The sequence below is a fragment of the Centropristis striata genome, chromosome 13, assembly GCF_030273125.1.
Source record: "Centropristis striata isolate RG_2023a ecotype Rhode Island chromosome 13, C.striata_1.0, whole genome shotgun sequence".
Lineage (NCBI taxonomy): Eukaryota > Metazoa > Chordata > Actinopteri > Perciformes > Serranidae > Centropristis > Centropristis striata.
In genome coordinates, this window is record NC_081529.1 from 34,004,304 (window position 1) to 34,021,265 (window position 16,962).

A 16,962-nucleotide genomic window follows, 5' to 3' on the forward strand; every position below is an offset into this window, starting at 1 on the left:
CATCTGCTGCTGCTGCTGCAGGCTGTGACTCTGTAACTCAACAGCCTGTAATACAGCAGAAGAGTCTCAAACGTTAACAGCTTTCACCAATGATTCATCCGCTCCGCTTCATTTAACCTGCAGCCTCTTTGTTCCAAAATCATCTGGCTCCGGTTCAAGGCCCTGCTGCCTGCTGGCGACCTCTGGTGGAGGTGAAGTCTGTGGAGCGGAACCAGGCAGGCCGCTCTCAGGCTGCAGCTCTCTCTCTCTTATATACCTTATATAATCTGTATTAGACGGGGCCGAATCTGGGAAAAACCCTTCAGAAAACGAGAATGAGGAAGGAGGCATTTTGGGGTAAAAGTGTTTTCTTGGTTGTTCCTATAGTGGTTTTTTTTGTGCTGAATCCATTTCTGCTGGATGTCAAGCTGTAAAAGTTACGGTTTAGTCATAATTATTAATTAATTAGCATAATGATTGATTAATCGCCCAATGTTAGAAATGGCTATAATTTTCCAATTTGTGAATATGTTGTGTCTGGTTGTTTGGTATCATTGTAAAGGGGGCATCCATTGCTTTCATTTAAGCCAGGGGTCTCAAACTCAAATTACCTGGGGGCTGCTGGAGGCAGTATCAAAATGACCAAAAAAAGACACAAAATTACAAAAAAAAGACACAAAATTACTGAAAAAGACACAAAATTACTGAAAAAACACTAAATTACTTTTTAAAAAAGGCACAAAATGACCCCAAAAAGACAAAAAATTACCAAAAAAAAGACACAAAATGACCCAGAAGAGACACAAAATGATCCCAAAAAGACACAAAATGACCAAAAAAGACACAAAATGACCAAACAATACATAAAATTATTAAGAAAAGACACAAAATCATTTAAAAATGACACAAAATTACCAAAAAAGACACAAAATTACCCAAAAAAATTATTAAAGGGACCTTCCACACACAACACTGTAAAGTGCCATTCATATAAAACTCACATTAAACTTTCATATCAAGGTGGGGGCCACAAAATATCATCACGAGGGCCGCAAGTGGCCCGCGGGCCGCAAGTTTGAGACCCATGATTTAAGCCCAAAGTTGGATCTTTCTGACAAACACAGAGGTCACATGACCTCTTTAAACCATAAATTACACACATTTCCCCACAATTGTCTCCTAAACTCTCTAGTTGATGTGATCCCTGTAGGATCAAGGGACATCAGGGACCCAAAAACCAACAACTGCAATACTTAATAGACTCTGTCAGTTCAGGAAAAGTATAATATAGCCATACTATTTCTTAGTGAGAGGTTATTGTGAGCCTTAAATTAGAAGTCAGCGGCTCAGGCCAGTTCACCTCCATTCATTCTTTGGAGCAGTTTGTCAGAAAGATCCAACTTTGGGCTTCAATGAAAGCCATGGATCCTCCTTTACAATGATACCGTCACTTTTACAGCTTGACATCCAGCAGAAATGGATTCAGCACAAAAAATACTAGAGGAACAACCAAGAAAACACTTTTACCCCTTGTCTACTCTCTCTCTGTTGGTTTCCATATATCTTATAAGTATAAAGGCCCTCAGGATGAATCACATCAAAGGGCCGAGCTTCTTGATGGATTTGCTGTTGAGTAAAATAGTGAGAAATTAGGCCAGATGTTGTCACAGCTGCAGGAAAAGCTTCTCCGCTGCTCCAGAAGTTTACATGATATTAGAACTTTGCACATTACACTTGGGGAGGGATGCAGAATATGATTGAGTTTATGATTTTAGACATGACAATGCATGCAGTGCTGCAGTGTAGAGGAGACCAGGGACAGTTGTCACACCAAAAAAAGACACAAAATGACAAAAAAAGACACAAAATGACCAAAAAAAGACACAAAGTGACTAAAAAAAGACACAAAATTACCAAAAAAAGACACAAAAAAAAGACACAAAATGACTGAAAGAGACACAACAACATACACACAATGACCATAAAAGACATAAAATGACTAAAAAAAGACACAAAAAAAGACACAAAATGACTAAAAAAGACACAAAATGAGAAGACAGAATTACAAAAAAACCCCACAGAAGACACAAAATGACAAAAAAAGACACAACAACATACACACAATGACCATAAAAGACACAAAATGACTACAAAAAAACACAAAAAAGACACAAAATGACAAAAAAAGACACAAAATGACTACAAAAAAACACAAAAAAGACACAAAATGACAAAAATGGGAAGACAGAATTACCACAAAAAAACCACAGAAGACACAAAATGACCAAAAAAGGCATTTTGGATTCAAAAATGGACAAAATAGCTCTCCATAGAGACTCCATAGAGTTAATTGCGTAAAAATGCATTTCATTCAAATATTTCGTATCAACGTATAAGATATATATTTTTAAATGAGCCCTGTAGTGTTATGGTGGGACAGAAAGCAGACGGTGTGTCCTCTCAGGAGCAGCGGACGGTCAGATTGGCTCATGTGTCTCAGAGACAAAGCAGCGTGACATGAATGGAGGCTTTGTGTGAGATGAAGTGGCCTTTTATCGGCGCGCTGCAGCCTGGAGCCTCCATCATGAAGTTAGAGGCCTGCTGGTGATACAGGTGATGCAAAGTGTCAGAGAACACTGGCACCGATCACTGCCTTTATAGTGACAGTGACTTTAAATGACACAGCCTTTAAAAAAAGGAAGAGAAATCAATTTAGCACGGGGTCACAGTTTCCATACTCGCTGCATTAAGCAACCAAATGTCTGTGGAGATATTCAGTAAACATAATATGACTACTATAATATGTAAAAGTCACGTTTCCAAAAGTAAAATAAAGTATAAAATCAAAAACATGGCAAAAAAAGTTCCAAAACTAAAAGTAGCCCACTTATTATGCAGAATGGCCTATTCATATTTGTATTATTAACCCTCTGGAGTCTCCAAAAGCGCCAGATGTAAAAACAAAGCAGACCAAAAAAAGACACAAAATGGCCAAAAAAGACACAAAATGAGAAGATAGAATAACCAAAAAAAAACCCCACAGAAGACCATAAATGACAAAAAAGAAACAAAATGACGAAAAAAAAGACACAAAATAACCAAAAAAGACACAACAACAGACACAAAAATACCATAAAAGACACAAAATGACTTGACAGTTTCCATATTCGGTGCATTAAGCAATAAAATGTCTGTGGAGATATTCAGTAAACATAATATGACAATTAAAATTAAATGTGCCAACAGCAGCTTCCTCCTTTCACATTTAAGGCCCAACTTTACTTTTTTAAATCTTCTTGAATCTGAAAAAGTGCATAAAACGAAAGTAGGTTTATACATTTTATACCTTATTGTCCTTAAGTGTTTGTGTTGTTATTGTTCTTAATTTATAATTTATAAGTTGTATGCACTATGGGAGTTGCACTCTAATTTCGTTGTGCTATGTACAATGACAATAAAGGCTATTCTATTCTATTCTATTCTATTCTATTCTATTCTATTCTATTCTATTCTATTCTAACAACAACTTCATCTTTCTAAGTTTTATTTCTCAACCAGATCCAAAAAGTTCAAACGCTTTTAAGGCAGATTTTCACTCTCATATGATGCGGAATCGTTGCATGAATTCATAGTTTTTAATTGCTAATTGCACCAAAAAGCGAAATGCATTCAATTAAATGCACATTAATGATTGCAGGATTTCTTCACTGTGTGATCAGACTCTTTAATTGTTTGCATTGAACCGCTGTGAGTCACAGAAACAGTTCAAAGAATCACTCGTGTTGCTCTCCAAGTGGCCAAAAGGCTCCTGATACAAAACTACAACAGAAAAACAGCGAATTTTACGATAAATACACATGAGAAGATTTTATCTCTTGAATATATTAAATTCTGCTCCACAAATAGTTGTTAGAATAATTCGTACATACTAATACTTGCTAAGCGTGGATTACAAACCTGCAGTAAAGCTTTAATTAAAATATTTTCAGTTTAATCAAGTAATTTAAACCATGAACACACGAGTATTTTATTTAGGTCTTCTAAATATGTTGAAGTTTAATTTTACGGGCTCTAAATGAGATCGAATATTTCGATAATTCGGCTTCATCCTGATGCCTAAAAACATGAAGAATAATTAGTTTGGGGTTATTTATTTTATATTATAAGTATAGGCCTATATATATATTATAACCTTGTGGCCTTTTAGTGAAAAAGCTGGAAATTATTTTCAGAAGGAGGACAAAAAAGTGTATAATCCCGTTTTCTTGAGGATAAATTGAGTGCATTTTAGAAATTTTAATATTCTGGGATGATTCCACAAATTATACAATAAGGTTGTTTATGATGAGAAGACAAAAACAGGACAATCTTAACAAAATAATTTATATTGAGTGGATGCCATAACGCGGCTCCATACGGAATAGGACACAAAGGATGTCTAGAAATTAATGAATTTATTAAATTAACTTAAACAACCGAGGTAATAAGTACAAGTGTGAAGTATATGAGTCAAAGTGTAAATGTTGTAAAGTGAAAACAAATCAAAAACCAAACTCACAATGCCACTTTCATTTTTTATTTCCTCAGCAGCGTATTAAATATTTGTATGTACACGTTTGTTTGAAAGTTACATAGAAAAAATATAGTATTGCCACGTGGGCTTGTTAGTTAGTAGCGTGTTAGTTATTTACAGGAGCCTCCTCGCGCTCATCTCTTCCCTCTGAAGAAACCTTTCTCCGTGCTGCTCTCCCTCACCGTCACCGTCAGCAAGTTCATGGTGACGTCAGTCACGGTCACCGTGTCCAGGTTGGTGAACTTGGGGGTCCAGGAGGAGGCCGGGGGCGGCGTGGACTGCTCGTGGATGGACTGCGTGGACATGTCCTCGTGTCTCCGGTGCTGCGCGGAGCTGCAGGGCCGCGGGACAGACAGCAAGCATTTAGTCCTGTGCGCATTTTGACTTTTACGCACGTTTGGACTGAACGCGCAGCTGTAAGACAGTCCCGCGTGTCTCTGCTGCACGCTGGGTGTTATCGTGGTCTCCTGCTGGAACCTCCTGGTCAGCTGCAGGAGGCTCCGGTCTGACGTCTCCCCGTGATAAGGCAGGCGTCTGGGCAAGCCGTGCTCCTCCAAAGACCTGCTCCGTTTGGCGTCCGGTTCCGCCAAACCGCCTGGATCATCTTTATCATAATGCGCGTGCAGCTTCGGTTTGCGCCCTCTCTTTTTGGGCAACCTGGCGCTTTCTTGGCTCGTCAGAGGAGCCTGTGGAGGAGGAGGTCTGGGCCTCCTTTCTGGCTCCGGAGGTCGGACGTGGACGCTTTCCCCTCTGTTGACCGCGCTCGGTGGGAAGATTGTGGGAACCACGGCGCGTAAACCCTCCCGGGCCCTCGGTGTTATGACAGGCTCCGGGACCGGATAGGAAACCTGGATCCCCCTGGGAGCCTCTCTTCTAAATTCATACGTCTTTTCTTTGGCTTTGGCCTGAGGACACAGCAGAGAGTATGAGAGGAGGTTTCCCGGAGATGAAAAAGTGAAGTCTCAGAGGAAATTTAAAGGTTTAAGAGAGAAGAAGCAGCTGCAAGGCCTCGTCCTGAAGCTGCTTTGCTTTTGGACAGGAATGCACAACAGATACACAAAACTTCTCATAACATATATTTAAAGCAGTGGTGGAAGAAGAAAAACCCCTTCAGTCAAAGTAGTATGTGAAAATATCCCACTGAAAATGAAAGTCCTGCATTCAAAACATGACTTTTACTAAAGTATCAGCACTAAGGATAAGTACTAATTATGCAAAATGACCCCAACCAAGATTGTTATTTATATTCTATCTATAAAATTGGAGTACTATTAATAAAAGCAGGTTTTTGATGTTGCAAAGAAGGGGCTCATTTTAACTACTTAACATGCTGCCATGCATGTTTAATTTATAAGAACGCCTAATCATTTTAAATTGATCACATGCATGAAAAATCTTCACCTGAAAAGTAACTAAAGCTGTCAGATAAAATGTAATGAAGTAAAAGTATAAAGTTGCAAAAATTGGAACTACTTAAGTAAAGTACAAGTACCTTAAATTGTACTAAAGTGCAGCATTTGAATAAATGTTCTTCCACCACCGATTTAAAAGCTGTTTAACCTCATTAGATAACTGAGCAAATGGTGATTTTTTTTTTCTTGTACTGGTTTGTGCACCACGTCCAACAGTTTCTAAATTAACAGGCTGTAGCTGTCACATCAGTGAAATTACTCATTATCTGCATATCTGCAGCCACCTCAGAAAGGCGAGAAGAGGAAATGAAAACGAGAATTGCGCATGAAAAGATTCACCCACCTTCAACAGAAACGTCTCCGGTTTGGGTCCCCTCTTCTTCGGCCCGAACAGCTCCCTTTCACGCTCCCTGGTGAATAAATATCATTAACAGGTTCATCACAGCACAACAACAAATACGTGTTTTATCGCGTCTAGAATTAAATCGGAAAATGTGGTTTTCAAAATAAGAGCCAAAGTCTGCCAATGGAGGGACATTTTTTCTCATGACAGTTTTTGTTGGAAAGAGCTCAAATTAAATTAAAAAACGTGTCAGAAATTGTCAGAAAATCGCATCATAGAGTGGAACTGCCTGATCTGGGAGCCGGATCGCTCCTTCTTTGCGTAAAAAACAACATTGAAAGGCTGAAATGTGTGCTAAAAGTCTTATTTAGGTGGACATGTTTGCGGCGCCGTGTGGTTTTTCTGCAGAGAGGCCTACTGCCTGCTGCGCTGTCAAACCCTCACTCACCTCTCCTCGAAGGCAGCGAAGAGCCGCGCGTCCAGAATGTTTTCCTCCGGCTCCCAGGTGCTGTACCTGCGTGCCAAACGACAAGAAGCAGAGCCGTTTGTCACCAGGCGGGACTCGGATCACGTTTCAAAGCTTTCAACACTTTTTTTTTTTTAACCAAAGCGATCTCGCTGCGTGCGCTGCGATCACAGCCTAGCGAGAGAGGAGAGTGACGCACGGTTGAACCCGGCCATTGCTAAAAAAGAAGCTACACGGAGGACTTTAATCTTTAATGGAGCTGCAGCGCAGACATTTACAACCCCGTGACCAGCCCACCACACACACACACACACACACATTACGCTGCGTTATTGATATGATATGCAAAAACAAAAACATCCACAAGCTGGGTTAGGACCGAGGTGGTGCAGTGTGTCGGAGCGGCCAGGATGGAGCGCTGTCCTCGGCTACGATACTCACTTCTGAGACCAGCCCTTCCATTTCACGAGATATTCCCAGCAACCCTGCAACACAGATCCGTAACAAAGTCAGGTTAGGAGAGGTTTGCCCTACAGGCGCTGCGCAAACAAATGGTTGCGTAATAGGCGTGGAGACAACAGCGTGAGGGTGAGAGAGAGAAAAAGCAGAATACCCGTCGGATCCGCCGTTTAATGATGGACTCGGCTGCGAAGACGCTCTCACCAACAGCCGAGAGCTCCATGATCCACCATGCACCTCGTTTATTTCTGTCGCTTTTATTATTTTTGGCTTCCCCGTGTCCTCTTCGGGTTGTTTAATTCCGCACATCCCATAATACGCAATCTGGGGAGGACGTCATCACGTCTTTTTTTTTTGCTGTTGCCAGGCACCGCGGTCGGCAGGACGGATCGCGGCGGAGCACATTGGCTCGGTTGTTGCTACGTGCTCCGGGTCTGTGAGTGAAGGGGAGGAGCCCCGCTGCTCTCTGGCTGCTGTACAGGAATGTCTGGCGCAGGGGGGACAGGCAGAGTCGGAGCGGGTCCACGGACCCCCGGAGGTCCCCCAGGGGGGACATAAACCCAGAACCGGGAAGAAAAAAAGGTTTAATTTCACAAGAATACAAAAAAATAGATATAAAGTCACCGGGAGAGGAGAAGAAATGCTTGAATAAAAGGTTTTCTTCTCATGTACAACACATTTACGCAACATATCTGCAGATATTACTCCATATTTATACATTTTGGAATAATACGTTCATAAAATTCACATTAATATCCTCAGAAATAGAAATAAAGTCACCGCGATGCTTGAATAAAAGGTTTTCTTCTCATGTACAGCACTTTTTTTTACAACACATCTGCAGATATGTTGTAAAAAAACTATACATATACTCTATATATGTACATTTTGGAATACTACATGAATAAAATTCAGATTAATATCCTCATAAATAGAAATAGTCACCAGGAGAGGAGAATAAATGCTTGAATAAAAGGTTTTTCTTCTCTTGTACAACACATTTACGCAGCATATCTGCAGATATTAGTCTATATATGTACATTTTGGAATAATACATTCATAAAGTGCACATTAATATCCTCATAAATAGAAATAAAGTCACCGGGAGAGGTGAATAAATGCTCTAATAAAACGTTTTCTTCTCATGTACAACACATTTACACAACATATCTGCAGATGTTACTCTGTATATGTAAATTTTGGAATAATACATTCATAAAATTCAGATTAATATCCTCAGAAATAGGAATTTGGAAATTCAAAAATGACCAAAAGGGAACATAAATGGTGAGATGAGCACTTTAAGGTAAAACTTGCAGATAACCCTTTGACACACTTTGATTTTAATTATTCTATATGTTCATTATTGATTATTAAAAATAATTTGTTTAATCTACAAGTGAAGGTTTTCAGGAGCTGAATATTAAAAGAAAATCGACCAAGAGCCACAATGTAACGCCATGAAATGCGTAAATTGGATTTTTGCGCATAAAGATTTTACGCACGGTGTTTGTCTTTGGAGCAGAACACAATCTTCCGCTGTCTGCGCACATATTTCAGTTTGTAGCGCACAAAAATTGCATTGATAACAAAAATTACTAAGAAAAAAACCGAGAATAAAAAAACCCGCTCGGTTTCTATTGATCATTCCAGATGTTTTGTATATTTGTGTTCAATTTATTGCGCGTAAACGGGACGGGAACGTCGGTTTATTTTCATTTTTACCTGATTTTTATAAGACGAACCAAATTATATGAAAAGCCATATGGTCCAAGACAAAACATATTCATGTCGGTTTCTTCACTGAAAAGCAAGAAGAAGAAATCAGAGTATTTATAGTCCAGGAGCGTCTTTATTCTGAGATAATAAAGGACAAAATAATAAGTCCTGGGTGAGACTGAATCCCAAAAAACTGAGTCAAAAAGTCACAAGTTTGGAAAAATTATAAACCACCTGAGCTGTCTCTGGTTTATGTAAAACAATCGACGAAATATTAAGATAAAATTCTATATCTGTAATCGATGGGAGAATATTTGTGCATTTATAGGCAATAAAGATGTTTTTTTTAAAGATTTCTTTGCATCTTTTTAATTTTTTCTTGTAAAAATATGATCATATGGGCCTATATTTTTTATTTTTTTTAAAGGTTTCGGTAATTCCTCAATAACAACAGTAATTATATTATTGACAGTTTTAAATATTATTATTATCATTATTATTTTTTTAATTTATTGTTTTTGTCTGTTTTCCTTAAAAAATAAAACGAACAAATAAACGTATAAATAAATATAAATTGTTTACATTCCTGCAGACAGTAGCAAATTATTATTTTATTATTATTATTATTATTATTATTATTATTATTATTATTATTTTCGCCTAGCAGTGAGGCCTCTTTTCGGAATATATTGAACAAAGAATGTGGTGGTGGGAATAAAAATAACTCGGAATATTAATCACACAAATGAATCACAAACGCGTGGAACAGTGCGGAGCTGGAGCATCATTTTCTGAAGGCCTCAGGTGCAATTTTCTAAATTCATAAGCAATGCATTTGAAAATGATAAATACAACAGAAGAAAAATAAAAATAATTTTGACCCAAATCTTAGATTTCGCTCAGAGAAACACGAGTTTATCCTGCAGCCTCCAGGCCATCATCATCATCATCCTCACAAACACAAATAATTAATAATAATAAAACCGCAGTAAACAAACACAGCATGCATATGCACTAACTGCTTTTTTCTGATTTTCTTATTTTTACTCAGATTTCCTTCCTTTTTTCCCAATTTGTCTCTTTATAATGAACAGAAACGAGTCTGCTGTGGGTTCAGGCCTGCACAATTTATTCATTAAAGGAATAAAACCAGATTTAAGCCCCCGCATGATCATAATTAGTCTAATTGTTTAATTGTTAACAGTATAAAAACGCAAGTTTAACAAATCACTACACCTTGTTTTAAATAATGCTCATTATAAAGTGTGACCAATACATGTGAGACTCTTGTAAGATTAAAAAAGATGATTAAAGCATATCAGATGTGCACCAAACACCTTTTTTTCAGAAATTTCCACCGACTCATTAGAAATTATCCATTGATTTTAAAAAACCGTACAGGTTTCACAGCTAAAAATATGTAAAAAAGAAATCCTCACATGCATTTAACACAAATTATCCGCATCATAGTAAAAATATCACCTAAAAAACCGATTCCCCCGCATTTCTTCTTCGTTATCTGACATAAACTATAAAATCCGGTGTTAATATTTACCCTTAAATGCCGCACCTGGACGTAAATAGAGGCTTTTAATGCGCCATGTGTGAGGTTCATTTACAGCAGCTGTGTGGGATAAATGCGCCACCGGAGCAGGGAGGCGGTGTGTAGGTTGTTTTTGTCGCCCAGTGTAAAGATAGTTGGAGATATATTTGCTGCTATCTGTTTAAATTCTCCCCGCGGAGGAGCAGACAAAGGCGGGCGCGCCGCGGACAAAAGATGCGTTGTGGCTGCCGTCGAAATATGAACCACCATTTTGATAGTCATGTAGCCAGTAGACCGACATTTCCTGTCGGTGCTAGAATGGCTGTGCGGGTTGTGTTCAGAGAGACAGACGGCTGGTGGAGAGAGAGACAGACAGACAGACAGACAGACAGGCAGACCCTCTCTGAGGAGGCTCTGGTGTTGGTGCGTCTCCATATTTGGCCGCGACTCGATGAAAAGTGAGTCTGCGGGAGCCGCAATGGCGACAGGCGCACATGAATAAACAGTGCTGCGCTCTGTGAGAACATTATTGGCTCTCTGGTTTCTGGGCAACTGCTGCACACTGCTCTCTTCTCTCTTCACTTGTCCTACTTAACCAGGGCGACATTCTCTGCTTCAAGGTGGCTCTCACACACTTTATTAAAAGAAAAGAAGAAGAAGAAAAAAAAAAGAAAGAAACCACAAGCGAGAAAAACTGAAGCCGTGTGGCTCCGACCTGAGAAAGCATCCTGATAAAAACACACCACACCACAGCCTGCTCTTATTTCTCACACTCTTTTTAGGTTACCTATATCTATTTATGTTCCAACAGCTTTTACGCAAATGTATTTAAAAAAAATTAACGCATCCACTCAGGAAGTTGTTTTATGTATTTTGAAAGAAAATAACCTACAGCGTGTATTATATATAATAACCCCTGAACGCAACTTCTTCTTTTATTTTTAACTTTTAAATGACATCATTAGGGGCTCCCCGGTTAAAGCGCATACCATGAAGGCTTTTAGTCCTTGTAGAGGGCCGGGTTCGAGTCCTGCCCTTCACAAACAAATCCACATAAAATATATCTTTTTGTGATGATAGAATCTAGCTCTAAACAGGGCAGAGGGAGTTTAAGCAAATGGAGTAAATGTATTGAGTTTAATCATAGTTAAAAAAACACAATGTTTGCTCATGATCATTGCAGCAAAGCTTGAATGATTAATCTATAAATGCACGTGCACAGATAGTGAATTACGCACGAATAGATAGTGAATTACGCATAGATAGTGACGTACGTCAACAGAGAAAGGATTATTGATTATTTGTAACCCCCCTTTTACTCTACCACTATCAAATAAAGCCGAAAAAGTCCACACAAAAGCGTATATATATATGAATATAAAAATATATGCATGTAATAGTTTTTCTGCAGGCCTTCTGTGGGGTCACACACTCCAAACGACCCCGCTGCTGACGTGGAGCTGCGCGGCTGCAGCAGCGTGCAGGGATGAAACCGACACTGTGCAGGGTTACGATGATAAAGAGGGAATGTGAAACATCACACTTGGTCTATAAATATGTTCCCCTGCTCAAACGATCTTTCAGTTTCCTACGGACGCATCGTGGCTGACTCACAGTTGGTTCAAAGCCACGAAAGCAGCAGCAGCAGGCCCACAGAGAGAGAGAGAGAGAGAGAGAGAGAGAGAGAGAGAGAGCGAGAGAGAGGGAGAGAGAGAGAGAGAGAGAGATGCGTGGCTTTGCGATATCGAAACTGAGAAAATGTTGCCATGTCATGCGTGTCTTTGGTTGCCAGTTAAAGTCAGTCCCCTGTGGGCCTGTTGGAGGTCATGGATTGGTTGTCATATTGTTTCCCTTATTAGGCGTCAGGAGGTCAAGAGGGGGGAAAAAGTGTAAATGCTGTAAAACAGAGGTCTCAAAGTCAAAAAATGACCTGAGGGCCGCTGGAGGCAGTATCAAAATGACCAAAAAAAAGACACAAAAGTACTAAAAAAGACACAAAATGACAGAACAAAACTAAAGTACTTTAAAAAAGACACAAAATGACCAAAGAAAAGACACAAAATGGCCCAAAAAATACACAAAATTACCAAAAAAGACACAAAATGACCAAAACCCCCCCACTAAATTACTTAAAAAAGAAACAAAATGACCAAAAAATACACAAAATTATTTTAAAAAAGACGCAAAATGATCCAAAAAAGACACAAAAGTACTAAAAAAGACACAAAATGACAGAACAAAACTAAAGTACTTTAAAAAAGACACAAAATGACCAAAGAAAAGACACAAAATGACAAAAAAGACACAAAATGGCCCAAAAAAGACACAAAATGACCCAAAAACCCCCACTAAATTACTTAAAAAAGAAACAAAATGACCAAAAAATACACAAAATTATTTTTAAAAAGATGCAAAATGACCCAAAAAAGACACAAAATGACCCAAAAAAGACACAAAATTACCTAAAAAAAGTAATTAAAGGGACCTTCCACACACAACACGTAAAGTGCCATTCATATAAAACTCACATTAAACTTTCATATCAAGGTGGGGGCCACAAAATATCGTCACGAGGGCCACAATTGGTCCGCGGGCCGCGAGTTTGAGACCCATGCTGTAAAAAATGATAAAATTGATTTCAGTAGAATGGATCCAAAAGAGTCCTCATTGAGGTTTCTCTGGTTATGTCACATTCTTTGATAGGCAGCTACCATGACTTTACTAAAGAAGACACAAAACTCACATTCTTGGGCCTTTCTATCACTCCAAACATGCTCAAGGTAATCTCTTTACAAGATTCAGATTCCAGCAGAACAACAACAATTTCTGCCCACATTTTCAGATCACAGATCACAGAAAATGTTGCCATGTCATGCGTGTCTTTGGTTGCCAGTTAAAGTTAAAGTCAGTCCCCTTTGGGCCTGTTGGAAGTAATAGATTGGTTGTCATATTGTTGCCCTTATTAGGCGCCAGGAGCTCAAGAAGGGAAAAAAAGTGTAAATGCTGTAAAACAGGGGTCTCAAACTCAAAAAATTACCTGGGGGCTGCTGGAGGCAGTATCAAAATGACCAAAAAAAGACACAAAATTACTAAAAAAAGACACAAAATGACCAAAAAGGCACAAAATTACTATTAAAAAAAGACACAAAATGACAGAAAAAAAAACTAAATTACTTAAAAAAGACAAAAAATGACCAAAAAAAGACACAAAATGACCAAAAAAAGACACAAAATTACCAAAAAAAGACACAAAATGACAAAAAAAGACAAAAAAATACACAAAATGATTTTAAAAAGACACAAAATTACCAAAAAAAGACACAAAATTACCAAAAAAAGACACAATTACTAAAAGTAATTAAAGGGACCTTTCACACACAACACGATAAAGTGCCATTCATATATATGGTTGCCAGTTAAAGTCTGTCCCCTGTGGGCCTGTTTGTTGGATTGGTTGTCATATTTTTGCCTTTATTAGGCGTCAGGAGCTCACTCAGCACCAAATAACGCATTTTTTATGATAAATGTTACTATTATTCACACTATAAAGAGGCAGCAGTCACATTTCAGAGGGTTAATTTCTAATTTCCAGCAGAGAGAGAGAGGATATATCAAATGTGTGTTTCTGTGAGTGGAAATGAGTTCAGGACAAATATGAAGATGAGGTAATTCTTGTGAAATTGCAGCCCTCTATACCGAAAGTGGTGTTACCTTTAAAAAATGTGGATTTGTGGATTTAATGTGGATTTTCTGCACTTCTAAGCGTACAAAACAGAGACGATTTATGTGAGAAATAGCTCTGACTTGATTAAACCTCATGTCACATTCTTTGATAGGCATGACTTCACTGAATAAGACACAAAACTCACATTCTTGGGCCTTTCTATCACTCCAAACATGCTCAAGGTAATCTCTTCACAAGATTCAGATTCCAGCAGAACAACAACAATTTCTGCCCACATTCTCAGATCACCGTTCTGGTTACTTATATGAGTTATAATCTTAATATGTTTTACTTTGTATGGACTTTATAATCTCTACATAGCGGTGAACGAAACCATGGAAACGGCAAATAGCAAACAGCTTCTCCAGACCTTTGAGGTGACTGGTGGCTCCTTCTGGATGAGGATTGGTGGATTATAATGTCGATCATTACTCTATAAAGTGGCTCACTTTGCACCAATGTTAGTCTACCAGTGACCCGCTTTGTAGAGTAATGACTGACGTTACAATCTAATGTTTTAGTCACTTTTTACCGAGTCAAACTCAAAGTAATGTGAGTACTTCCAGGCATTAAACATGTTTTAAAACCGCTCATACCTGATTGTCATGAGACAAACAAAATCATGGTTTAGTAACGCAGTGATGCAGCTGCATGTTTGTGAAGTGTATTATGATTATGTTGCTGAGGTTTTTTTCATTGTTTTTTCCTCCTTTCCTCTCCTCATGTTGTGCTGTATTTCTTTCTCTTCACCTCTGTCTTCCTGTCCCATTCACCTCTGTCATATTATTTGTGTGTTTTTATACATTTTGGACAGGTTGAAGGCAAATTTCGTTGTACTTTACCCTGTGCAATGACAATAAAGGCTTCTGGTTCTGATTCTGCTTGCAGGAAAGTAACAGTAATCTAATTACTCTAATTAGTTTTTGCAATTGTAATCCCTTTCTTTACTCGTTACTTGAAAAAAGTAAATCGCATTACAGTAATGTTCAATGCCATGTAAAGGGGCAAGACATTAAAGTGGGGGTCGGCAAATCCTGCCTCTATCTACTCTATTCTACTCTGTTGAGTTTTTCCGTGTTAAAAGTGTTTTTGAGGAGTTTTTCCCTGTTAAAAGGGTTTTTTGAGGAGTTTTTCCCTGTTAAAAGGGTTTTTGAGGAGTTTTTCCCTGTAAAAAAGGGTTTTTTGAGGAGTTTTTCCCTGTTGAGGAGTTTTTCCCCTGTTAAAAGTTTTTTTGAGGAGTTTTTCCCTGTTAAAAGGGTTTTTTGAGGAGTTTTCCCCTGTTAAAAGAGTTTTTTGAGGAGTTTTCCCCTGTTAAAAGGTTTTTTTGAGGAGTTTTTCCCCTGTAAAAAGGGTTTTTTGAGGAGTTTTTCCCTGTTAAAAGGTTTTTTTGAGGAGTTTTTCCCTGTTAAAATGTTTTTGGAGGAGATTTTCCCTTTAAAAAGGTTTTTTTGAGGAGTTTTTCCCTGTTAAAAGGGTTTTTTGAGGAGTTTTTCCCCTGTAAAAAGGGTTTTTTGAGGAGTTTTTCCCTGTTAAAAGGGTTTTTTGAGGAGTTTTTCCCTGTTAAAATGTTTTTTGAGGAGTTTTTCCCTGTTAAAAGGGTTTTTTGAGGAGTTTTTCCCTGTTAAAATGTTTTTGGAGGAGATTTTCCCTTTAAAAAGGTTTTTTTGAGGAGTTTTTCCCTGTTAAAAGGGTTTTTTGAGGAGTTTTTCCCCTGTTAAAAGGGTTTTTTGAGGAGTTTTTCCCTGGCTGCTGTGAGGGTCTAAGGACAGAGGGTCTTGTACCATGTACTGTCTGTAAAGCCCTTTGAGGCAAATCTGTGACTTGTGATTTTGGGCGATATAAATAAAATTGACTTGACTTGAAGTTTAGGGCCGGCCCTGGATGGACATGCAATAGATGCCATGCACACAGAATAATGAATATATTCAAATTACAGTTTGGACAATATGGACAACACAAGAGTGAGAGAGGCAACTGGAGGCCCGGGGGCCGCATACGGCCCGCACCCTCACTTTAAGTGGCCCTCAGTACAACTACATGCATTTGAACATGGAATCTTAAAAGTGCAGTGTAAAAATGCACAAAATTACTTCTTGCAATTAATGTTGGTCTGCTGTTCTTGCACTGAAAAAAAAAAGAAATCACAGTAAGTGGTTATTTTTTATTTGCTTCAAACCTTTTGTATTCCTATTTATACTGTTACACATGCATTTGAGCATGAAATATGTTAAGTTACTGCACTGTAAATAAAAAAAAATAAAAAAAGACACAAAATGAACAAAAAAGATACGAAATGAACAAAAAATGACACAAAATGACAAAAGACTCAAAATGAAGAAAAAAAGACACAAAATGACAAAAAAAAAAGACACAAAATGAAGAAAAAAGAGACACAAAATGACAAAAAAAGACACAAAATGAACACAAAAAGACAAAAACACACCAAAAAAATCCCCCTAATGTTACCCTATGGAGAGGCTAGAGTGATGACATCAAAAAAACCCACAAAATGAACATAAAAAGATACAAAATGACCAAAAACATGAAATCTTAAAAGTGCAGTGTAAAAATGCACAAAATGACTTCTTGCAATTAATGTTGGTCTGCTGTTCTTGCACTGAAAAAAAGAAATCACAGTAAGTGGTTATTTTTTATTTGCTTCAAACCTTTTGTATTCCTATTTATACTGTTTAACATGCATTTGAGCATGAAATATGTTAAGTTACTGCACTGAAAACATATTT

At 38.1% G+C, this 16,962-nt stretch overlaps 1 protein-coding gene across 1 annotated transcript; it reads right to left on the minus strand.

The window, feature by feature from the left end:
- Positions 1-4,541: 4,541 nt before the first annotated feature.
- On the minus strand, positions 4,542-7,838 carry cbx8a (chromobox homolog 8a (Pc class homolog, Drosophila)). Its single transcript, XM_059348027.1, has 5 exons — positions 7,387-7,838; positions 7,215-7,258; positions 6,756-6,821; positions 6,308-6,374; positions 4,542-5,457 (listed from the first exon to the last, which is right to left on the minus strand). Exons 1-5 carry the CDS (start codon positions 7,453-7,455, stop codon positions 4,687-4,689), a joined length of 1,017 nt encoding a protein of 338 aa, XP_059204010.1. The 5' UTR covers positions 7,456-7,838; the 3' UTR covers positions 4,542-4,686.
- Positions 7,839-16,962: the final 9,124 nt, after the last annotated feature.